Raw genomic sequence first — 24307 nt, forward strand, 5'->3', positions numbered from 1 at the left:
TCGACATCCACACGGATACTGAAAGAAAGCAACAGAGAACCATTGTTCCGGTTGTATGACAAATGGCGCTTTTATTATTTTTTTCAGAAGTTACACTTCGATGTGTATCATGACACATTAGGTATGTAATGGGATAATGGTCATTTGTTGTCTTCAAACAGGTTAACCAATGTTCTTTGGCTGCAGCGGCTCATATGAGCCAGGCATCAACACATTTGAAATGAAAAGAACGTGTGTCCTAAAAGAGGCTGCTCAAACTGAACAACTGAGTCTGAATCATCACAATAACTCAAACATTTCAACTGCAGGGTCCAAATAAGAACTCCGAACTACAAAAACACACAGGATCAACTCAAACAAGCAAACCTGCTGTTAACTGCAGAATGGAAATTGAGTGTAGGACAATCACAAAATGAAACACTTTTATTTTTTTTTTCTGAACTATAAAACATAAAAAAATCAATAGGTCCTGAAGATTGAAATCACATCATTTTATAGTTGCATGTAAGTTCGGCAAAAAGGTCAAACAGAAAAAAATGTATATTTTCCACATTTGATTTTAGGACCAGCACAAAATAATTTTTACTCAATGATAAATGCTGCTCTAATTTTAACATTTAAGCTTATACTGTTACCGGGAGATTTAAAAAGAAAAAGCAAGACACATATGGGGGAAATTGTAAAAATAAATGTATATAATTTTTATATAAAATAATACAATTTTGCAGCAGCAGCTCTTAAGTGCCTTCATGACAGTACACAAATGAGCACACTTTCCAAAACTGAACTTAAAAATACATCTGCCAAATACAGTCAGAGGTACTAACAGCTGAGAGCAGAGAGGAGGGAGCGTTATGTCAAAGAGGGATGTTAGAACTGCAAATATTGTACAATAGATACCCACGTGGACACAAAGGTTCACGGTATGACCTCAGTGGCAAAACAAAACCTCCCTCACTTCCTCACTGTTAACACACGCTACATTCTGTCAAAAAAAAAAACTTACTTTTATACTCAGCTGGTTTGCAATTGACAAGTGTATCACTGTATTTAAAAGAAATCACTGAAAGCCTACAGGTGCAGTGCATTGATCGATGTATGCATAACTGAGGGTTTGTCAGTATTCAAAGCAACAGCAAAAGGATAGCAAAAGCGCAAAAAGATACAAATAGTTTAATGCCAGAGCCTCGTTTTTATCGATAAACTTTAAAAGGAAGGAGGAAAAATAAGTTGAAATGTACTATATTCACAGTGGACTGCACTGAACCAGTAGGCTTTGCAGAAAGCTTAATAACACTCCAGTCTAAACTAAACAAAGGTACATAATTAATGCTCTGATTACATCCTGGGTGCACAGTAGGACACCTCTAGGAGGCAGTGACACCCTCCCACTCCACCAGGTACTGCACCTTTCCATCCAGGGTGACCCGTCGAGCCAGGACTTTGTACTTCTCCCCACAAGCCAGCCTTCCTGCCACTCCAAAGTAGGAGCTGATGGAGCTCTTGAGGTGGGACAGCTGACTGTTGGGGTCCATGCCGTGAACTATGTCTGTGGAGTGCAGCCCTGGAAGCGGACTCAGCACCTCTGTGGCCGAAGGGTTTGGGTCTGCTGGGCTGGGAGGGCGCATCCCTGTGTTGGTGGTGGGGCGCAAGACCCGTCGTGGCCGCCCACGTTTCCTTTTTAAGGGTGGAGGGGAAATGGGTATGGTGGAGTTTGTCGACCGGGTCTTGCTGGAGCTACAGAGGCTTAATGGGTGATTGATAGGAAATAGGAGGTTCTAATGTTATTTCTATGATTGTATAAAAAGGCTGCACAGTCAGCATACCTGGACTGCCTTGAAAGGCTAGTTGAGGTAGTTTCTGTGGTGCTCAGGGCTCCGATAGACTCCACATCTGAGGTTCGAGATGACAGTAACGACCTGTCATTCCTATTGTATGAGGTGAAAAGAGAAAATAAGCACAAAAACAAATCCTGAAATGCAGGAGAATTCATCATCATCATCATCACTGTGCAGATGCTTTATGCAATAATAAAAAAAAACAAAAGTGTATATACAATTAGAGTCAATTATCTTACTTGACAGAAGTAAAGCGATCCAATGAGTGAGATTCTAGTGGTGGAGGCTTTCTCAGCTCCTGTCATATAGAAAAAATAAAGATAATAATATAAAGAAAATAAAGACAGCAGTGCAATCTAATACCCACCAATGTCTAACTATGACAGACCTAGGAGAACCTAAATGGGTCAGTGTACCAGACAGGGTGCTGTCTCTTTAAGGGGTGACTGCAGTACGTATAGACTACAGTGATTTACAGCAATGACCAAATAAAAATATACTGCAAAAACATGGGGACACAGTGTTGAATACGTTTTGTCTGTTGTGTATGAGATGCGACATGATGTCAATTTTAGCCTGTTTGCGCATCACCATTTTGTGACAAGTGTGTCACAAGGGTGATGAAATAAATGGATTTGTGATTTGATTGGATTTGATCAATGGATTTGAGCTGAGCTGTGATTATCTAAAATGAAATTGGCTGGGTTTTTTTCCCCAGAAATCCAACATGTTGCGTTTGGAATTGTGGTTATTGTTATGCAGGCCGATATAAACTTACATTGTTTTTCCAATGTCGACCTGATTACCCAATATCAGATATCAGTATTTGATCGGGACACTCCTTGTGTTGGTGCTTTTGCTTGCTGTGTCATGCTTTTGGTAGCACTTACAGGAGACTGACCAAACTCCAAATGTATACACAGCAAACAACTCAGTAGAACAAACATACAAATGAACAGTACAAACCCTGGACAAGAGTTCACAGGAGCGTCTGCGCTTGGCCTGCCTCTCAAGAGACCGTGTGGATTGCTTCCTCAACTTCTTTTTGGACTTCTTCTGTGCGCCGTTGGTTAAAGTACTGCAAGAAACAACATTTGAAATTGGACTTTTTTTCCTCCCTTGACAGAATGAAGACAGAAACTGAAAAGGACTCAATGCAATTTGTTCTTTAACTTGGAATCACCCAAACGACTCCTGTAGAGATGAAAATACTGGTATTGTCAAGTCTTCAAAAAGGATCTTGCAGCTTACGTGAAAGATGGGGCTTTGTTGGAGTCGACGGCCATCCCTCGTGAGGAGCGCTCCATCAGTCTGCTGTCTGGTTGCTCAGCACTGGGGGGGGCGGGGGGGAATCGAACCCTCAATCCAAACAAGTGCTTCTTCTTCTTTACCTCTTTTCCCGACATGAACCTGGCAGGGGCACAAAGAGAACAGATGAACTTTCAGGCCTTCATCAATATTGTAAATACCATATATTCTTACACATACAGTGGTGTTAAAAGCGTTTGCCCTCTTCCTGATTTCAAAATGCGGTTAGTAATTAAAAATATTATAATGGGAGAAAAAACTCCAAAGCTACATGGCCCTGTGTTAAAGGTGATTGTCCCCTACACCTAATAACTGCTTGGGCCACCCTTAGCAGCAACAACTGCAATCAAGCATTTGTGATAACTTGCAATGAGTCTCTTACAGCGCTGTGGAGGAATTTTGGCCCACTCATCTTTGCAGAATTGTTGTCATTCAGCCACATTGGAGCAGGAAGCGCCTTTTTAAAAAGGTATGACATCATCTCAATAGGATCCAGGTCAGGACTTTGACTAGGCCACTCCAAAGTCTTCATCTGGTTTTTCTTCAGCCATTCAGAGGTGGATTTGCTGGTGTGTTTTGGATCATTGTCCTGCTGCAGAACCCAAGTTGGTTTCAGCTTGAGGTCACCAACAGATGGCCGGATATTCAGGATATTTTAGGAGACAGAGGAACATATGGTTTCGTTTATCACAGTAGGTCTTCCAGGTCCTGAAGCAGCTAAACTGCTTCAGGCAATCACACTACCACCAGCATATTTTTACTGTTTTTCTGAAATGTGGCGTTACATCTGATGTAATGGTACACACCTTCTAAAAAGTTGTAATGTTCTTTTAGTTCAACCATAATATTCGTCTTGGAACTCCAGGGCCATGCAGGCCCTTTTGCCCAGTGTCTTTCTTATGGTGGAGTCATGAACACTGAGGCAAGTGTTAGGTCAGCAGTTCTTTGGCTGTTGTGGAGTCTTTTGTGACCTCTTAGATGAGTAATCATTGCAGTCAATTCATCTCAGTAGTGTTTTTCCAAACAGGGCCGTGCACGTTTGTATTTTTTTCTCCCTAAATACAAAGTTTTAATAAAAAAAAAGTGCATTTGGTCTTAGGTTAAACATTAAGTGTGACAAACTTGCAAAAAAAAAAAAAAAATCAGGAAGGGGCAAACGTTTTCACACAAGTGTAGCTGTACTTTGTATATATCTGATGTTACACATTACAGAAACCTACTTGCTTGTGTTGTTGTTCAACGCCTCCAGTACAAACCCATATCGCAATGATCTCGGGGTGCTAGAAAGCTGTTGATGGAACACAAAAGACAGTCAAGATTTGAAAGGTGATGAAATGAAGCTGTTGTTGTTTTCATGCACGCATGCAAATTCCAATTCCAAACATGACATCGGTGGGCGCCAATCCAGATGGTAGTCTGTTTACAATGTTCTGACATCGAGCAACATTGCTTGTTAACTTTTTTTTTTTTTTACACATCCTTAAGCCTCCCAAGCAGCAGTGTGCCAATCAAAAGGACAGCCATCCCCATCCAAGTGAAAACCAAATGTTGTGGAAAGCTCAGCAAGGAGACACTCTTGGACACTCCTGTGGTCTCAATTGCTGTTGCGACCATCATTAACGATTACGATTATTTATTGAATGCTAATGAATGCTCGCGGGTTCAAGGATTCTGTTCGCTGCTACAAGGAGGCCGAAGAGAGTGTTTTTAAAAACACCAATAAACTCTATACTTATATATACTTAAACATCACATATGCATTTCAGTGGTAATTCCAAGATTTTATGATAGATTTCTAATATGCACATTTTTAATAAGTCATCATATTGTATCTCCGGTTACCTCCCCAAGCTGCAGCAGCTCCCAATTGCTGTTGATGTAAGCCATCAGGTCCATCTCAGAGTCAAAGTACTTCTTCTTGTGGATCATAGTCAGGTTGTACAGGCTCAAGTGTGTCACGTCCTCCCTGCAATGCTTTACATTACTTTTATTGCATTTCTTTATACACGTGATTAGTATACGAAATGCAGAGACAGGCAAGTGAGATCTTTGGTTGATGTATTTCATCAAAGCCAACGAAGGTCTGTTCTGTTCCACTACAGTCCTCTAGATGGCAATAATGTTCTGTGGAATCCCAGTTTCCACGTTGATGACTATTATTTTTGCAGATTTTTCTTAATGTTGAAAAACCATCATACCATCTGAGAGGCAGTCGGCTGAGATACTCGGGTCCACCGTTGCAAACAGAACAAACAAAAACATAAAACCTGAAGGTGGAGAAACACAAAATGCATAGTGTTGGTTTTTTTTGTTTGTTTGTTTGTTTTTAAACATACAAAAATAATGTGAAATGCCGTGTTTGATCAAATACATCCTAATATATTGAACCAAACTATGCTTGCTTTATATATTTTTTCCACCGGAGATTACAATATGTGTAGGACTGGAAAATTCTGCAAAAAATGCAAATGACCATTTTCTTGCTTAGAAATGAGATGGCTATTCTGAGTGCTGCTGGAAATTCTTGTGGAAGATCAGAATTTCCCATATTTTCCCAAAACATTTCCCTCATTAAACCTGCTAAGAAAACAGTGGTTTATCACCTGTCTCCATAGAGCATTGGCATCTGCAAGCAGTGGAGGCAGGCTTCATGGAACCACTGCTCACATCTGTTACACTGCAGCATCTTCAAGTACCAGCTGCATGGACACAAAGACAAAGACATCATCTCACGAGTCCTCTCAGGCGTCGTGATATAACAAATTACATAACTGTTTGTTGTTGTGTTGTTTTATTTGAGTCACTCACTTTCCTGGCCCTCCACAATAGCAGTAGCACTGTTGCATGTTGGTTGTGTGGTCTTCATCCCACACCAGTTCCTCCAGGGCGTACGGGAAGGAGAGCTCCATGTGTTGCGGGTCCTCCTGCTTTAAAAACAAAGAAATAAAATAAAAACACAGCACATTATCTGGCTTCCACTTGAAAAATCCAAGACAAGGGCACTACCTTTGGAAAAGCAGTGAGCACACATTCAGAGCAGAGCCACTTGTCGTCTGAGTCAATGACGGTAGCATCGATGATGGGGGAGTGGCACAGCTGATGATAGCCTGGGCAAAAAGTACATCATTTATACATCCTGGTCATTTAAGAAGTCAGCCAACCTTTTCATTAATGTCAGGTATACCTTGCCCACATTTGTCACAAATCACAATCTCATTGGGTTCCTCTGAAGTTTCATCCTGACAGATGGAGCAGACAATGTCATCGTCTTCATCGTCGTCCTCATCTTCATCCCCTAAAATGGACGTGTGTCACAACATAGAGAGCCATGTAAGAATTCATCTGAAACAAATATAATGCAGTGTTGCTTCTGGTTTTCAGGCTGCTACTCTCATGTAAAGCACATAAAGTACGTATCTAGCCGTCTTCTTCTGCCTAACCGGGTGGCAGGGGCAGCCCAGACTTCCCTCTTTCGGTTCCACCGGGACGACACCCAGGCCTTCCCAAGCCAACGTATCCTAGGTCTGCCCCGAGGCCTCCTCCCAGCTGGGAGGAGGCGTCCAGAAGGTATCCAAACTAGATGCCCGAGCCACCTCAACTGGCTCCTCCAGACCTGGAGTAGCGGCTCTACTCTGATGGCTGAGCTCCTCAACCTCTCTGTTAGGGTGAGTCCAGCCACCTTATGGAGGAAACTCATTTCAGCCGCAAAATGTTCTTTCGGTCGCGATCAAAAGCTCACGACCAGAGGGGAGGCTGGGAACATAATTCCACATTTTGGTTACTGCAATTCTACATTTTGTTACTGTACAGCAGGGGTGGGCAAATATTTTGACTTGTGGGCCGCATTGAGTTAACAAAATTGTCTGGGGGGCCAGAACATATATTTAACACACTAACACACACACAATTTTATGCTTATAATTTACTTTGAATTATTCATCTAATTTTATCTGAAAAGTGTTATACTATCAGCTGTATGTTCTAATGTTCCTTTTTTCCAGCAGCACTTTAAACATCAGACCACATCAAACTATGTCATTAAATTTTAATTTTTTTTTTTTTTTTTTTTTTACTAAATAAGACATCCGACTTGCAAGTCATGTTGCCAGTTTGTATGTTAAAAGTTGAACTACTTAGAAAGCAACTGGCGGGCTGGATTCAAACGCTTGGTGGGCCGCTTGTGGCCCCCGGGACGTAGTTTGCCCACCCCTTCTTTACGTGAATGTGACATCTTATGGAAAAATTACACAGGGCTATTATGTAAAGGCAAAAGCTTGGCTGCTTGTTTTGTGACAAAGTTATGACATTTTTTCATTATCAGCTGAATGTTCTCATGTCCCTTTTTTTCAGGAGCACTTTAAACATTTAAACTATAATTTAATTTTACAAATTTTTTTTTTTTTTTTTACTAAATAAGACATCCAACTTGCAAGTCATGTTGCCAGTTTGTATGTTAAAAGTTGAAATACTTAGAAAGCAACTGGCGGGCCGGATTCAAACACTTGGTGGGCCGCATGTGGCCCCCGGGCCATAGTTTGCCCACCCCTGCTGTACAGGTTATTGTTTTCACTGCAATTCTACATTTTGTTCGTTGTATGCAATACAATGACAATAAAGGTGATTCAGATTCTGATAAATTGAGAGCTTTGCCTTCCGACTCAGCTCTCTTTACCACAGCAGTCCAGTACGGCGACCTCATTACGACAGGGAAAGTGTCCTTACTGTTGTGACCAGCGACTTCAATAACACCACGTGGGGGCAGTAACTGTGCGTGCTGGGAGGTACCGCTTGTGTCATGTTGGAATGTGTCACACTAAAGGCTGTAATATGAAACATCATCACACCATACTGTTTGCTGCCATTTTTATATTCTGTTGACATATGGGGTAAGTGCACTTCACTCACCAACTATACTGCAAAATGGGCAATGAGCATGATACATAATATTCGCTATAAAGAACACCAAAAATAAATCCTTTACTCCTGTCTACCAGGTGTACTGCAATTATTATTTTCTCTTTGACTATTCTTCATTTGTATTATTTAATTAAGGTATTGTTAATTGTATATCCTGCACCTGTTTATTACTACGCAAATCTTTTAGTCTTTATTACTCCTCAGCTATGTGACTGCCGGCCCCCCGCCTCCTGTTTTTGAACATTTCACCTCTGCAAAGGGATAAACCTGACCGCATAAGATGAATGCAGCGTGCGGCCATTGTTCCCGAGAGACGAGAATGGTTCTGCAAGTTGCACTTATTAACTGTACAAACTATTACTGTTGGACTTGGACTTTCACAAAGCAGGGGGGGACAATCCCACGTACTTATCACCGGAAATCGGCCGATTGAAGTATCGCTAGTGTGCGAGAAATAGCCACTACTAAATAAATAAGTCCAGCAATATTAGCAGCTATTTACAAAGCTTAAATATTACAGACATTTATATACTACTGCCTACCCGTTTGAATGTCCTTCCACAGAACCCAAGACTTGGATCGATCCTCAAACACCACAAAGCATCGCTGCTTGTCCCGATCTATCTGTAAGGGCAAAGAAAAAACAAATAGTTTAAAAACATATAGCTACAACCCCTCATTTACTGCGCTTAACTGGTTCCAGACCCAATCGTGATAAGTAAATTTCAGTGAGGTATGATTCATTAATTATGAGTCATATATTTCATACTTACCACAAAAAAACCTTCTAAATACAATTGTTAACATTATGAGAGTCCTGTAGACATTAACTAACACCCCATAGTCTCCATTACACTCGTATGAACCAATATAGTAGACCCAAAAGTAAATAAACCATTTAATATACATGCTGACGTATGTTAAATTGATATATGTATGCAGTCTCATGTATAAATGTGTGATGATGAAACTGTGAGTGAGTGAAGCTGTAAAGTGTCAACTATTTCTACTGTCTTGCACATTCAACAAATCCACCGAAATGTCAAATGGGGGGGGGGGGGGGTATTATTGTTTGCGCCTGCACCCCAGTTGGTACAAGCCTTTCTAATATATAATACAATCTATGCATCAGTCAATAAAGTCGCAGTAATGCAGCATTATGAAGATCTTATTTGCTACATGCTTCATATGATGTTCAAGACCCTTCGGTGAAAACGCCCAAACCAAGTACAGACATTTAACAATACTCTTTCCTGTATGTTCTCACACACTAACCTTTGTGATTGTCCCCAGGTATATCAAACCATCTGACCAACGGGCCAAGACGTCCTGCCCCTCTGTGAACCTGTCCTGTTCACCATACTCCACCCTCGCTTGGCTTGTTGGGGACAAAGGAATAGCCTGCTGCTGCGGGGGGTGAGCTCTCTGATGGACGGACAGGTGACCCAAAACCCCCGAGTCTCTGCAATGACAAGGGATGGACTGGTAAAACTGGAAACATGTAACATCAAGCATAATTGTAAAGGATTTGCATAGGTACTGTACTAGTAAATAGGTGACAGCCGATGGAAGCTAATGTACTGTCACTCCAAGCACTTCCTGTCACTAAAATATCTCCCTTGTGACCCAAGCACACTTATGTTACAAAGTGTAACATAAGACGTAAACTTGTGGATTCCCTCTATCAGTTCATGTGAATAACCACTGTTTCTATTTTAGGTTTCCTTTGAGGGCTGTCCCCTTTGTTCGAACGTTGAGTGGCTGTGGTCAACCCCACGCTTAGTAAAACATAACCATGTGCAGTGACCTTAAAGTCTTAAATGATATATTTTGTCAGAATTATCGGCCAAAGTAAGACTAATCCCCGGGCAAAGCCTTTAGCCGTGCCAGGTTGCAGACCCAGACTAACCCACACCCCCAACAGAGGAAAACATGACAACAATACCTCATTCGGGCACCTCCGTTTCTACAGCTCCAAAAGTAACAAAATAAATATATGTGCGTTGCTGTGGTATTCTCGCTCCGTTTGCCTTTGAAATTCACACCAAACTCGAGCCGCTAAAACGCGTAGACCCCGTGTCCTTCTCAGAAAATAACAAACTGCTCATTTTCCCCGAGCACGTTCGCCATTTTGGTTTCCCGCTGATGGCCGGGGAGTGCATTGTGGGAAGCTTAAACGGCAGCTGCTGCTTCCTCGTCCTCGTCTGTTTAATCTCATTTCAAGCATCTTCAACTGCTCGTGTCACATGTTTACCTGCGTCAACGTGTGGCTAATTACAGCATCTTTTAATCAACCATTGATGTCTTACGTAACGTTTTCACACATTATCAACAGTGCTCTTATTGCATAGGCACAGATGTAAGGCTGTATGGCCACTCATTTTTGTCAAAATTAGATCGTGTACATTTTGAATTTGACTTGTAGAATTATCAGTACCGGAAGTGATATGGTATGGGTCAACAAATGTATTTTGTTCTAGCCGGAAATGATATCGTCGTTAACAAAATTACATTAATTGTAACAAATTACACATTTATATCAGTGTTATAAAGATGAACAGTTGTCTTATGGACGCTCATGTCTACACAATTAGGCCGCGTTGACGGAAAATTTGTTTTGCAGACTCTTCGTTACCGGAAGTGATTTGATATGACTCAACAAATGTATTTTATTCTGGAAAACAAAGAATAAGGACTAGCATTAACCGGAAGTGATATCGTCGTTAACAAAATTACATCTATTTTAACAAATTACACATTTACATCAGTGCCCTGAAAATAAGCAATTATCTTATGGACACTCATGTCGACAAAATCAGGCCGCTTTGACAGACAAATTAATTTGCAGAAACTTCTTTACCGGAAGTGACGCATTTGGGTCAATAAACGTGTTTCATTATGACAACGAAAATAGATTAGTGTCAGTGGTACATATGACCGGAAATGATATCGCCATTGATACAATTTCCACATAACAATGGTCGAGGAATCAGTCGTGAAAAATAAATGTCCTTTAACCGGAAGTCATATTATACCATTCATCTAACAGTTTGTATTGTGAAAGATGAACAAAAGTTTATTCAAATACACAGCTTCGGGGTGTCACTTAGTGCAGAACTAGTTTCATTGAACGTTGTAATCACTCTCTACTCTACCAAGCTGGACGTCTTCAAACCGCGCCTGCGCATTAACCCGAGCCTGCGCTGTTTGGTGGTGGAGGCATGAAGAAGTTGCTTTGCTGGAAACGTAACACAGCCGCTGCCGCTGGAGCGAAGCGCAAATGTGCAGACTGGGACAAAATCAACAGGAATGATGTACGTGCATGAATGTACGTTTTGCAAGCGAGGCGAGACGCGTCCTGCTGCGGCTTTTGAATGACGGTCTCCTTCAGTCAAGCCCACGTATTGAGATGATCTATTTCTGTGATGGCGAAGGGACTGTTTCCACGGGCCTGGGTGAAGAAGTCCTTCTATTTCCAGGTAATGTAGCTTTGTGCCAGTGTGTGATAGTGGGGTCTGTGCTGGTGCCACACCAGTAAATATTTTCCACCTGCATGCTTTCAAATGACCTGAGGAATGTTGATGGACGGCTGACGCTTCACTTACCAGAAGACATATCAGAGGCAGCTTAACCTGCATGTACAGGGGACTGGAGTGCTTTTATAACCCACTGAGCTTAACAATCTCCGAGAGGGGCCCACCACAAGTCTTAAAGTGCTGAAGATCTTGGAAAGTATTAGATTGACCCAGTTGGAGGCCTGCCTGCTCCCTCTGCAATGCAGTTCCCCAACATTGAAGACATGATAGAAAAAGTCATGTGTCAGCCAAAACCAATGAAGTTTTTAAAACAATATTGAAACTGTTGTATGTAGGTGAAAGTAAATGATTGTGATCACTGACTCTAAGCAACAGGTTGCCCGGCAATAAAAGAACATGATACTCTACGTATGCTCATGAATGCACCAAAGAGTCAAGAGGATTAACAGGACCAGTTTCTAAACACAATTGCAAACATAACAGTTTGCAATGACAATGACATGTTTTGCATGCTTGCACCCATGTAGTGTCTTCACTATGCAACCATGCATTTTTCACAGTATTTCACTAAGGTACCCAAAATAGGTCAGGGAGGTCTTTTACATATTTAACATGTCAACATTATGTGTTTGCACATTTTATGTTCGCTACAGTCAATTGCAAATAATGTCCATCGTGTTGTCATATTGCCTGTGCTGTATATCGAGTAGCTATTATTCACGGCATGTGCTGTTCAATGTTTTCTCCCACTGTCCTCCCTGGAGGCCCACCATTCATCAGCTCCGTACAGGAGCCACGTGTCTCAAGTTACCATTCAAACGTGCTCCTAAAGGAATATGGGTCAATGTGGAGGCAATGGTTTTCCCCGCCTTGCAGTCCTCATGACATGTTTTCATCATCATTCCAAACCACTTCCAAAGGTCACGTGTTTGTAATCTACAAAGAAGAGGATTAGCATGACCAAGGCATGATCGGTTAATACAGTGGAATAATAACAATACAGTGTACAAAAAATTCAAATGGTCCCTGCCTGTACGCTAGCTGCACCCCAAGGGTGCGAAGCAAAGCATATCGTAGAAATTTGAAGGGAAAAAAAAGATGATTGTTAAGCCAAATGCCACACGCAGCCTTTGTGTGGGAATATTAATAATGAGCAAGGTCAGCCCATCAACACCAACGAGCAAATATGCTGAATTTATTCAAAAGTGATAGCAACATAAACAAAACTTGCCCATGCTGACAGTCAATCAGAATGTAGTTTAATACATCACCAAACAAATGCTGCATTTTAATATAGTTAAAAGCCAGCATTTCAAGAAATGCTGCAAACATTAAAGAGTACGAATTGCCTTTAGGAAAATACATGTCAGTTAGTGGTTTATTTAGATCTCAAAAACTGTTGACAATAATATTGTTGAGTGTCAATTTGTGGGACAGTAAACATTTCAAAATGCACCTGTATTGTTTGTGACTCAGTTAAATGAAAATAATGAAATATTTGTTATAATTATTATATTTGTTCAAAGCCACCATTTAAAAAAAAAATAGCAAATGTTAAACAGTACGAATTGCTTGTGAGAAAATACATGTAGTTCGTGTTTTTTTGTGTTACATTTAATAAAAGTTTCAATTAGATACTTTGTTCATCTAAAAGAAATTCACAGATCCAGCATCTTACAGATTTGGAAAACACGGGGGTATGCAGGGTTCAAGAAAATAAGGGAATGGTACTATGTCAAATAGTATCATAAAATAAAATAGCAAATACAGTAAAGAGCAAAGATTTTAAAAATATAACAGCAAAGCAAGCAAAATATAATACAAAAACCTCCATCTCGTGCTGTTGTGCAAAGAGATGTTGTACAGCATATATAAATGTACATATTGATGTACATAGTGCAGTTAGAAGTACACACATGTAGACGTAGTTTTGTGTTCTAAGGTGCAGTTCTATATTTTTACCACTGTCACAATGACATGAGTAAGCCGTGATGTGTGCGTCCCGTTACTAAAGCACTAATATGAATATGATATGTGACATAAGTAGCACGAGACACCGTAACGATCAGGTCCATGAGACGGTTCAAATGCTGATTTGAACAGTCAGAGAGCCGACCAATGAATTGTTAAAAAAACCTAGCAGTGAGGCCTCCTGGGAACCAGCCTAGAACCTTTTCAGGATTCATGCCTTCATTTGTTCTTGTCCTTTGCAGGCTCGCATCTCCTTTGTAAGGGTGAAGTACTTGTTCCTCACTTGGTTGACTGTGCTGGTGGGGAGCTGGGTGCTCTACGTGCAATACTCGGCCTACACGGAGCTATGCAGAGGACACCAGTGCAAGATCGCCATTGTGAGTTATGGATTAGCTTGAGTTTGCGAGGTCCACATTGTGGGACTGGCATTGATTTTTGAAACGCGTATACCTTTGACGTTGGTAGATCTTGTCAATGCCTCTTAATTACCGATGGGTGGCTTTGTTCATGGGACTCTCAGGCTCTTTTGTGACTGATGCTCAGTCGATAACAATTAACGCTTCCGTGGAACAGAGCCAACAATAGTCATTCCATTCCATCGGTCTCTGTTTCTCCCTAGTTGCAATCGTTTCAGTAGTGTCTTCACTTCTATATGAAATAGTCTCTACACCAGGGGTGCTCATTAAGTCGATCGCGATCTACCGGTTGATCGCTGGTCGATCGCGGCGTGACATTAAAAAAATATCATCCCAGCATCAATGCCGTCACTTGATTGATATACAGGGCAGCCATTCAGATGACAACTGAATGTTGCCCTTCGGGCGACCAATCAAATCAAACAACGTCTCTAAGTGCAGCAGAACTTACGATGTCAGCCTATCATCCATCCCCGTTACTTGATTGACATACAGGACAACCAATCAGATGACAACTGAATTTTGACCTTTAGGTCACCGCTCATGCGTAAACAACGATGCAAAGTGCTAAGCTAGTCGGCGAATTGCGAGATTTTAAGCCCTCGCTAAAGTTTATGGTCACTAAAATGAATGAAGGAGCTGGACCAAGTAAAAAGGCAAAAACTGGACCAAGTAAAAAGGCAAAAAACATATCACTTCCATACGGATATGGAATATTATACGGATATTGTGATACGGATATTATCCATGACTGATAAACATTTGGAAGTGTGCTTGAGGCTGGCTATCAGCAGCTACTGTCCGGACTATGCATCCCTGGCTGGTTCAATTCAGTGCAAGTCATCAAAGTAAACTCAGGTAATTACAAAAAATGTTAATAGTTAATTATGTGTGTTTTGCAATATTGGCTCATTTGGTTATGTAAGGTACATCAACATACATTGTACGTACAAATAATCCTCAATACATTTGAAAATAAATAGATGTTTTGCATTTTTGTAGTGGGTAGATCATTTTGACTCGGTCATTTTAAAAGTAGCTCGCATGCTGAAAAAGTGTGAGCACCCCTGTTTTACACCATACAAACCAAAAATCATAAAGAAAATCATTTGTTTTCAAAATGTCTTAGAACAGGGCAATCCTGACTTGGTAAACTGTGCTTCTTGTCTTCCAAGTGTGACAAATACAGGAAGGGAATCATTGACGGTTCGGCCTGCAGCAGCCTGTGTGACAAAGAGACCTTCTACATGAGTAGATGTCTCTCAGCCCTCCCGAACAACCAGGTGGAAGCCCATGTGACTCTTCATCATCAGCCATGATCTCCCCATACAAATATCTCCATCTTTTAGGTGTATACCGGAAGCTGGGGAGACCATGAAGGAATCGTTCGCTGTAATTTGGGCAAAGTTATACGCTACGAGATGGGCGAGGAGCTGGAGCCACGGAGGGAGGCCCCTGTGTTCGACACTCCCACTCGAGGCACGTCAGTGGAGAAGTTCAGAGAGATGGTCTTTAATAATCTCAAGGTAAAAATTGGAATTCATCCAAAATGAATATGTTCTTCCATCCTGCGTGTTTGCCACCTTCCTGATTTAAATGTTTCAGATCGTCAAACAAATATAAATGTTAGTCAATCACAACACAACTGAACATATTATAATGAAGGGAGACTAAAATCCAAATCTACATGGCCCTGTGTGAGAAAAAACACAACTTAATCTATCAGGCTGGAAAAGGTTAAAAGCTGTGGGACTCCAGCAAACCGCAGTGAGAGCTATTATCCACAATTGGCAAGAACAGGAGTGGCCAGCCTACCAAAAATACCCCAAAGAGTGCATGGATAACCCATGCAAGAGGTCACAAAAGACCCCACAACAACATATCCTCATGACTCCACCATAAGAAAGACACTTGGCAAAAACAAAAATTGACAGAAAACATCTTGATGATCGTACTGATGATCTCCAAGACCTTTGGGAAAACACTCTGTGGTTGAACTTTATAGAAGGTGTGTATCCCATTACATCTGGTGTAAATGTAACACCACATTTCAGAGAAACAGTAAAATATGGTGGTGGTAGTGTGATGGTCTGCGGCTGTTTTGCTGCTTCGGGACCTGGTCCCATTCTGCTGTCTACCAAATAATTCTAACGAGAATATACTGCCATCTGTTGGTGACTTGAGCTGAAAGCAAGTTGGGTTCTGCAGCAGGACAAAGATCCAAAACACACCAGCAGGTCCACTTTTTCCACACATGTTGGCTATGTAGGTTTGGATTTGTTTTCCCTTAAAAATCACAAAAAAAACTACACTTGTGTTGTCGTTGACTAATTACGTTTGTTTGATAAAATTGCAAAGAAATAAATGAAACTAAACTGACGTTTGTGTCCCTCTGACCTCTCGTAGTCCAAGCTTGGAGATCAAGCTAATCTCGCCGGATTGGTCAGTGTCATCTTGTCTGTGGCGGATGGCAACAAAGATGGAAAGGTGTCCCTGCCCGAAGCTCGCTCCATGTGGGCCCTCCTGCAGATGGATGAGGTCAGAAGAAAACATGATCTGATCAAATAAGGTCCCACTACTGATGGGCGTATCGATTCTGTGGTATTAATAGTACTAATAGTACTACTAATAGTACACTAATTACTAAAAGTTGGTAACTTCTTACATACCGTTATATTTTTTGACCTCAATATTTCCATTTGGATATGTAAACAGGAAATGTGGTTTCCTCAGGTGCTTCTTGGCCTGCTGCTTCAGGAGCGTGGACACACTCCCCGTCTTCTGGGCTACTGCGGCGACCTCTACATGACGGAACGTGTCCCCCATGCCCCCTTGTATGGTTTGTCCGCACCCTGGCCGCTGGGGTCCTGGGTGCCCGGTGGCTTACAGCGCAAGATGGATCAGTGGTTCACGCCCTCGTGGCCTCGCAAAGCCAAGATCTCCATGGGCCTGCTGGAGCTGGTGGAGGACATCTTCCACGGCACGTACGGCAGCTTCCTCATCTGCGACCTGGCGGCGGTGCACTTGGGCTACACAGACGGCCATGAGCTGCGTCTCACCAACCCCCGCACCGTGGTACCCGAAAGCCAGTTTCGGCGCAGCATGCGGGCGCTCAGATGCGACACGGACGCCGACTGCGTGTACGGCGTGGACTGCCGGACATCATGTGACATGTCATATCAACGGTGCAGGGAGGAGCCGCTGCGGCCCAATTTGGCCAAAGCGTGCGCCGTATTGAAGGACTACCTCCTGCACGGGGCGCCGTCTGCGCTGAGGGAGGAGCTGGAGAGGCAGCTGTACGCCTGCATGGCCCTCAGGGGGGGCGCCGGCCAGATGAACATGGAGCACTCGCTTCTCCTCAACAACCTGAAGGCTCTGCTGTGGAGGCAGATCTCCCACACCAAGGACTCGTGACCAGGAGGAGCTGAGATGCCAACAATCTGAACATGCAAGGAATTGATAGACTATATGGGCAAAAGTATTGGGACATCACACTCACTGTAAGCACACAGAAAAATGATTTACTAAATATTTTGCGCTATTATGACACGCCTGTAATTTTTGTCGTTATAGTTCCACCCGTCTTAGAGGAATAGGGAGGTGTCCCAATACTTGTGCCCACTTGCATATTACTGCTGGATCACCCATACCTGGGAGGCTTATTGAAGACTAGCCAATCAATTTCTATTGCTTTCAGTTAGTATGAAGATATGAACAATCAAAGTCTATAATGGGAGGTTTTTTGCATGCTTACTTTTGACAAAGCTCGGAAGGAATCATCGCTAACCGGAGGGACGTTTTAGGCCACCGAATCTACTAGGAAGAAGCACAATAACATCTTTATGACAGCCATGTGTGTTCATTTGTGAATGTCGTACTGTATCACTTTGGGCTTGGACCCATCACAGTGCCATAGGAATCATGCTGGAATGTTCCACAGATCTTTTTTATCAACCTTATTCTATTCTAAAGACGCCGCTGACAATGAAGTCACTTTGTAAAATATCATCCAGGAAGTTGTGCGCTGCTGGATGCTCAAAAGATGTTAATGCATGACTTTTGCACAATGACACTATTTTGCTGTCTTTTCTATCACATCAGCTGCCCTCTCCTGTCCCCTTTTGAGTCATTGATTCAAGTATAGAACGTGTAACGGGACCAATGTGAAGAGCTCAAGTGTCGTCAGCATTCCTGTCATAGCATCACTGAAGACACACACAAAAAAGTTGAGTTTGTAATAAATTTAGTCGTGTTGCATATATGGAGGTAGCGCTAACCGTCCTCCGCCTCCCGTTCTTGTGCTCGTAAGAAGCTGGCTTTTTTCTGGGCAACGCGGTCCTTCCTCTGAGCCAGAGACAACTTGGCGCGATTCCATCTGGGCGGAAAGAGGAGCGAGAAGGGTCATTAGCATTCACAACACTTGGAGGTAGCTGGAGAAGCTGTCACTTTTTTGTCACAAAGCCAAAGGGTTTCACGTGAGGCATGCAAGTTGTGTCGCTTCATTTGAAGGAAAATAAACAAAAATAACACCCACCTCTTCCTTTGGACTTCTCTTTTGGGTTGCTTTTCATGAACAGGGTTTGCTCTGATGGCGGCGTGTGCTTTCTTGTACATTTCCTCCACCTGAAAACAACACAAGTTCATTTTCGGGTTGGTGTGTGTCGCCGCGAGCACATCATCACGATGCTTCCCTCAGCCTTGAAACGAAAGCTAACATCAGCCAATCTTTTGCTGCGAACCATTGGGATTATCACGGAAAAGCAGTGACAGGATGTGGGAAAATTGACGAGTCTCATTTGCAGCGGCTGTGCTTACGTTAACAGCTACTTTCATTGTGATACTTGATACTGTGTGTGTGGGGGGGGGGGGTGTGCTGTGCTTGTTTGGCGGTTTCAGCTGCTCAGAGCCACCTTGCTTTAAAAATAGTGGTTCAACTTGACTGCGCACCCTGGTGGTCAAAATATGTAATAGCAACTCTTCAAGCAGTATCCATATCAATAGCCACGTTTACATGGAGCCAAATATTCCAATTCCATTCGAGTTATTTGCTCAAAAGGAAAGAATGTAACCTTTGTATACACCTCATTCCCAAAGAAAAGTGCCAATCCCAATGAATATATAATGGGATTCCCAGGGATGGAATATTCCTTTCCCCAATCCGATTGAGATATCTTGTACCCGCTCAAACGGTGGTGTTTTTCTTCTTCTGTTGTTTATTGGCGGTTGGCAAGCAGCTTTGGTGTGCATTAGCGCCATCTGTGGAACAGAATCTAAACCCTTCTATACGCCATTCACAAGTCTACTTTTATTCAAAAAGAAAATATATATCTATATAAAACATGTGCCCAACTTAATTATAAAATATTAGCAAGATTGAACTTTATATTTTCCTGTTCCCGGGTGCGTTCTTTCAGCGAATGCGGAGACATGACGTAACACGCAGATCCAGACGTTCTTCCATTAAAAAAAAAATGGAGGCCAGCAATCGGCAACTGGACTACTGCGGAAAGTTTGATTCAAACTAAATTTCAGGACCGGACGAAGGAAAAACTGGCAATACGGAGTTATTCCAACAAGTGGAGGAGAAAGTTGCTATCACGTGGTGTTTACGCTTTACTGGGCATGCCCCATTGACTATTCTGGTTGATTATAGCGGCGCATGTCGACACGCGATAGGAATATTCCTTTCCATGTATACCATTGCTTTCGGAAAGGTCATTTGGAAAGATTCCATTTGGAAAGAGGAAAAACTCCTCATGTAAACGTGGCTACTGTTGCCTATCCATTCCCAGTTTGATGGAGTCTAAAAGGACCTGATTTACTCAGAGCCCCCAGGGCACCAGACTGGACTGGACCAAAGTGTGTAGAATAAAATACAGGGCTTGGTCTACTCCCAAAAAAAGTCAGATTTTCTGTCTGCTTTACTCTCTAATAGTAGGAATTAAAAGACACTGATTTTTGAGGATTTAAAAATAGTTTCTTTTTAAAATTTTCTCAAGCTGCAACTCCACCCCAGGGAGGCTGATCTTTGAACAACGTGGTTGCGCCAGCGACACGCAGCATCTTTTATTTTCTCTCACAATAGGCACAGTAATCCCTAAAACAAAAACAGCCCCATTTATATAACATGAGTCTTATTTATATTTAAAATGGCTTATTTACTATTATTTTGTGTGCTATACTGGGTAATACGAGTATAAAGGTGACTGTTGGGGTTGTTAGTTCAAGTCTAGATGTCTCTAATAATGTTAAAAACCATATTTGGAAGGTCTGTAAGAGGTTTTCTATGCTGTAACTATGGATAGAACAAGAAAAGGTTCATTCCCCCATGTGTGCCCATTCTTATGTCCAGTTTGCCTACTGTAAAAACAAATTAGTGTCGCCTTGCACAGACCGTGTCGGGTGCGACTCCGTTCTTGATGAAGCGAGAGAACTGCCTCTTATATGCCTCCTCGTCCTCCTCCATCAGGCAGGACATGTAGTCGGCCACGTTCATGCCCATGATGTGTTTCCGATGCACCTCAGCGTTAAACTCCTTGCTCTCGGTGTCGTAACCGGGGAAGCGTTTCAGGCTGGGAGAAAAATGGGAGAAAAATGTCACATGTTGATTCCGTGTTGTGCAGCAGAATCGGTTCAACGTTTCTAGATGAACCGTTGTTGCTTCTCTCAGCCCCGTCTTGAAATGACAGTAAACATCAGCCAATGCAAATGAAGGACCAACTACATTTGGCTCAGCTTGTTTGGGTCATCATCAAGAAGCAGGTTGGCGTTCATATCCAACTCTACTATAGTATAGTTGGATATACACATACATAGTATACAGGAAGATACGGGAAGTATTCCAGCTGACCTGTGAGGGATGGCCAGTCCTCCGTCCACTGCTCCCTTTAGCGCTCCAAACACTTTGTTTCCCGTAGTGGTTCTGGCCAGGCCCGCATCCAGGTAACAGGTGAAGGTGCCCGGCTGACCGTCCACGCTCTCCACGTTGAACTCGTCGCCCGTCACCTCCACCTGACCCTCGTACACCTGATCGATGCCAAACTTGTGCAACAGCTAGGAAAAACAATGAACAACTGACATACCATCAATACATCCTAGTAGTCAGAAACACAAACCAACAGCTGTGGCTGTAGGCAACCTCCACAAAATGGCAGAGGCTGCATTTCGAGTATCAGAAGTGGTCTGCTTGTGCTTTAAAATGTCTGTTGTGCTTCTCACCGGTCGGCCTGGAACTATGTATGTCCGTCTTAATAAATGAAAAACTTGGGGAATCACGTTGGTATCACGTGATGTTGATGGTCATGCTTTACTGGGCATGCCCCATTGACTATTCTGGTTTATTATAGCGGCGCATGGAGACTGGAGATTGGAATATTCCTTTTCGTGTTCACCATTGTTTTCGGAAAGGTCATTTGGAATAAATGATCTGTCTTAATAAATGAAAAACTTGGGGAATCACGTTGGTATCACGTGATGTTGACGGTCACGCTTTACTGGGCATGCCCCATTGACTATTCTGGTTTATTATAGCGGCGCATGGAGACTGGAGATTGGAATATTCCTTTTCGTGTTCACCATTGTTTTCGGAAAGGTCATTTGGAATAAATGATCCGTCTTAATAAATGAAAAACTTGGGGAATCACGTTGGTATCACGTGATGTTGATGGTCACGCTTTACTGGGCATGCCCCATTGACTATTCTGGTTTATTATAGCGGCGCATGGAGACTGGAGATTGGAATATTCCTTTTCGTGTTTACCATTGTTTTCGGAAAGGTCATTTGGAATAAATGATCCGTCTTAATAAATGAAAAACTTGGGGAATCACGTTGGTATCACGTGATGTTGACGGTCACGCTTTACTGGGCATGCCCCATTGACTATTCTGGTTTATTATAGCGGCGCATGGAGACTGGAGATTGGAATATTCCTTTTCGTGTTCACCATTGTTTTCGGAAAGGTCATTTGGAATAAATGATCCGTCTTAATAAATGAAAAACTTGGGGAATCACGTTGGTATCACGTGATGTTGACGGTCACGCCTTACTGGGCATGCCCCATTGACTATTCTGGTTTATTATAGCGGCGCATGGAGACTGGAGATTGGAATATTCCTTTTCGTGTTTACCATTGTTTTCGGAAAGGTCATTTGGAAAGAGAAAAACTCCTCATGTAAACGTGGCTATTGACAGGAAATAAGATGTGTATATATATATATATATATAAAAAAGTACATAATATATAAAGTACATCCTGCAGTGGCTACTGGTCAATCCTTACCCTGCGAGCCAGCAGCAAGCCAGTGCAGTACGCCGCAGCGTAGTTAGTGAGACCCACAGGGATGCCATACTTGGGCAGCTCGTGGGAGTACGCCGCAGACACAATGCAGTCCCCTTCAATTTTTGCATAGGCAATCTGTCAAGAGAGAGAGAGACACAAAAAAAGTAATGTAGTAATTTGTAAGTAATTTGTGAGAGTATGATATTGATATTGATCAAGTCTTCCAACCACTGACCTGGCAGCAGATGTCCCTGTTGGACAGTCTAACAATCAGACGATACTTGGGGGTGTTGTACTTGTTCTTGTCTTGTACAACCAAGCGTTTGCGTGCGAAGAAGTCCGTCTTGCCCTCTAGAACAAACACAAATATTAGCGATAGTGGAGAAGTGATAGTACTTAGTAGTTTTTAAAGTAATGGGCACCATTCGTAGATTCATCATATTGAATGACATTAAACATTAATACCTCTCCTTCGTCGGTATTTGACTTGATATCTCTTGAAGTATGCCTTGTTCTTCACCACTTTGACGAAACCCTACAAACAAATCGATTAAATCGATAAACTTTGCCTAAATAGTACACACTGTGTAGTGCATGTTGATGCATTCAATGGCACTTGGCTTCCATTTTTAGCCAAACTGTAGCGCCACGCTAAAGCAACCCGCCGGTGTCCATCTCAAGCCATCCGACCATTAAAACGCTACAAACACTCGGCCGATATCAACCTTTCACTCGTTCTCATACAAACAGACGGATACGATAATATATCATTCAAGTTTTCTTACCATTTTAATTGGATTTTGCACACTTTCCTCTCCGACTCGATGGCACTCTTCCGTACTCTATAGCGGAACTTTACCCGTTGAGATGCTTCACCTCCAGGCCGCCTCGGAACGGAGCGCCCCCTGCTGCATTGGAGGCAACATGGCAGCTAAGCCAACAGGGGGCAGTAACGATCAATACTGAAGGCTTTATCAGACTTCACATCTTTCTACAGAGAGAAAAGAAGTCATGAGGGAACTTTTTAACAACTTTACAGTCGTAACGGTGTAATTACTATGATATGGGGATATATACAGCTCTAAAAAGGCTAAATAACTATAGAAGTAAATGTCAATAGTTTGCAGGACAAAAGTGCTACAATGTTTAGAGGAAGTTTGATGCCACATTCAAATTCTATTTGTGGTCTCTGCTAGAGCAAAAATACACTCCTGATCAAAATTCCAAGACCAGTTGGAAAAATGGCAAGAATTGACATTCCTCTTGGATCTTAAAGGGGAAGTCAACTACTGCAGCTATTACATCATCATCGGTGTAGATGTTATTTGAGGGTTTCATAGTCCAAATAGGTGTAACCCAAATGACAGCATTGTAAGCTAGCTTATGTTCGTGTTCATGTTTCACATAAGGATTGTTCATGATGGGCAAAAAAGTGCAGTTCCCCTTTAAGGAGATTCTGAGTAGAGCATCGAAATGCAAAAAGAAGAGAAGAAATGGGGAAGATGCGACCTGCAGCGTCGTTATCATACAAGCTTTTTAGTCACGAGGCACACTGCCTGCAACGTCTCCACAGAGCCAGCTGACTTTTGACGCCCCTGCACAACCAAAAGAAGGAAAAAAATACCCAGCAATGAACGATTAGCCATGAGCTGACAAAAAAAGGAGAACTATAATCTTCTGCTTTACTACCACACAGAGATAAAATAGCTCAGTGTCACTCACTCATGTTCTCAGCATGTCAGCGATAAGAAAAGTCAAAGTCACTCTTGTGGGTGTAGATCCCCCCCCCCCCCCCAACCCCCGGACGTTCAAGCTTTGTTTCTGCAGAATTGTGATTTCACAATGAAGAGAAAGCAACTGTACAGCTACGTGTCTGAGGGCCCTGCTGTAGTCCAGCGGGTGTTTTTGTTCAGTCTAAATGGTCATTTTGGGGAGATAATTATAAGATTTGTGTCAAATTTTGATCCCTTATTATTAGGGATGTCCGATACCACTGTCAGTCGTGGTCATAAGTTCTTTTTTTAAAAAGTGTCAGACTGTGT

The 24307-nt window shown here is 42.3% G+C and overlaps 3 protein-coding genes across 3 annotated transcripts; 1 reads left to right on the forward strand and 2 right to left on the reverse strand.

Moving 5' to 3' along the window:
• Nucleotides 1-51: 51 nt before the first annotated feature.
• Nucleotides 52-10291, reverse strand: LOC131126313 (metal-response element-binding transcription factor 2-like). Its single transcript, XM_058068690.1, has 15 exons — nucleotides 10009-10291; nucleotides 9339-9525; nucleotides 8606-8687; nucleotides 6331-6441; nucleotides 6153-6253; nucleotides 5955-6073; nucleotides 5750-5845; nucleotides 5345-5413; nucleotides 4989-5112; nucleotides 4367-4434; nucleotides 3090-3248; nucleotides 2805-2916; nucleotides 2078-2136; nucleotides 1827-1928; nucleotides 52-1746 (listed from the first exon to the last, which is right to left on the reverse strand). Exons 1-15 carry the CDS (start codon nucleotides 10011-10013, stop codon nucleotides 1368-1370), a joined length of 1773 nt encoding a protein of 590 aa, XP_057924673.1. The 5' UTR covers nucleotides 10014-10291; the 3' UTR covers nucleotides 52-1367.
• A 1194-nt stretch (nucleotides 10292-11485) lies between these two features.
• On the forward strand, nucleotides 11486-18573 carry LOC131126122 (divergent protein kinase domain 1A-like). The gene is made up of 6 exons (XM_058068326.1): nucleotides 11486-11542; nucleotides 13813-13947; nucleotides 15162-15269; nucleotides 15336-15512; nucleotides 16393-16524; nucleotides 16720-18573. The coding sequence occupies exons 1-6, from the start codon at nucleotides 11489-11491 to the stop codon at nucleotides 17398-17400; spliced, it is 1287 nt and encodes a 428-aa protein (XP_057924309.1). The 5' UTR covers nucleotides 11486-11488; the 3' UTR covers nucleotides 17401-18573.
• Nucleotides 17558-23176, reverse strand: LOC131126121 (large ribosomal subunit protein uL18-like). The gene is made up of 9 exons (XM_058068325.1): nucleotides 23051-23176; nucleotides 22731-22800; nucleotides 22501-22616; nucleotides 22266-22400; nucleotides 20837-21039; nucleotides 20381-20558; nucleotides 18521-18609; nucleotides 18264-18361; nucleotides 17558-18191 (listed from the first exon to the last, which is right to left on the reverse strand). The coding sequence occupies exons 1-9, from the start codon at nucleotides 23051-23053 to the stop codon at nucleotides 18181-18183; spliced, it is 903 nt and encodes a 300-aa protein (XP_057924308.1). The 5' UTR covers nucleotides 23054-23176; the 3' UTR covers nucleotides 17558-18180.
• Between the last annotated feature and the right edge of the window lie 1131 nt (nucleotides 23177-24307).

This window comes from Doryrhamphus excisus, chromosome 3, assembly GCF_030265055.1.
Source record: "Doryrhamphus excisus isolate RoL2022-K1 chromosome 3, RoL_Dexc_1.0, whole genome shotgun sequence".
Classification (NCBI taxonomy): Eukaryota; Metazoa; Chordata; class Actinopteri; order Syngnathiformes; family Syngnathidae; genus Doryrhamphus; species Doryrhamphus excisus.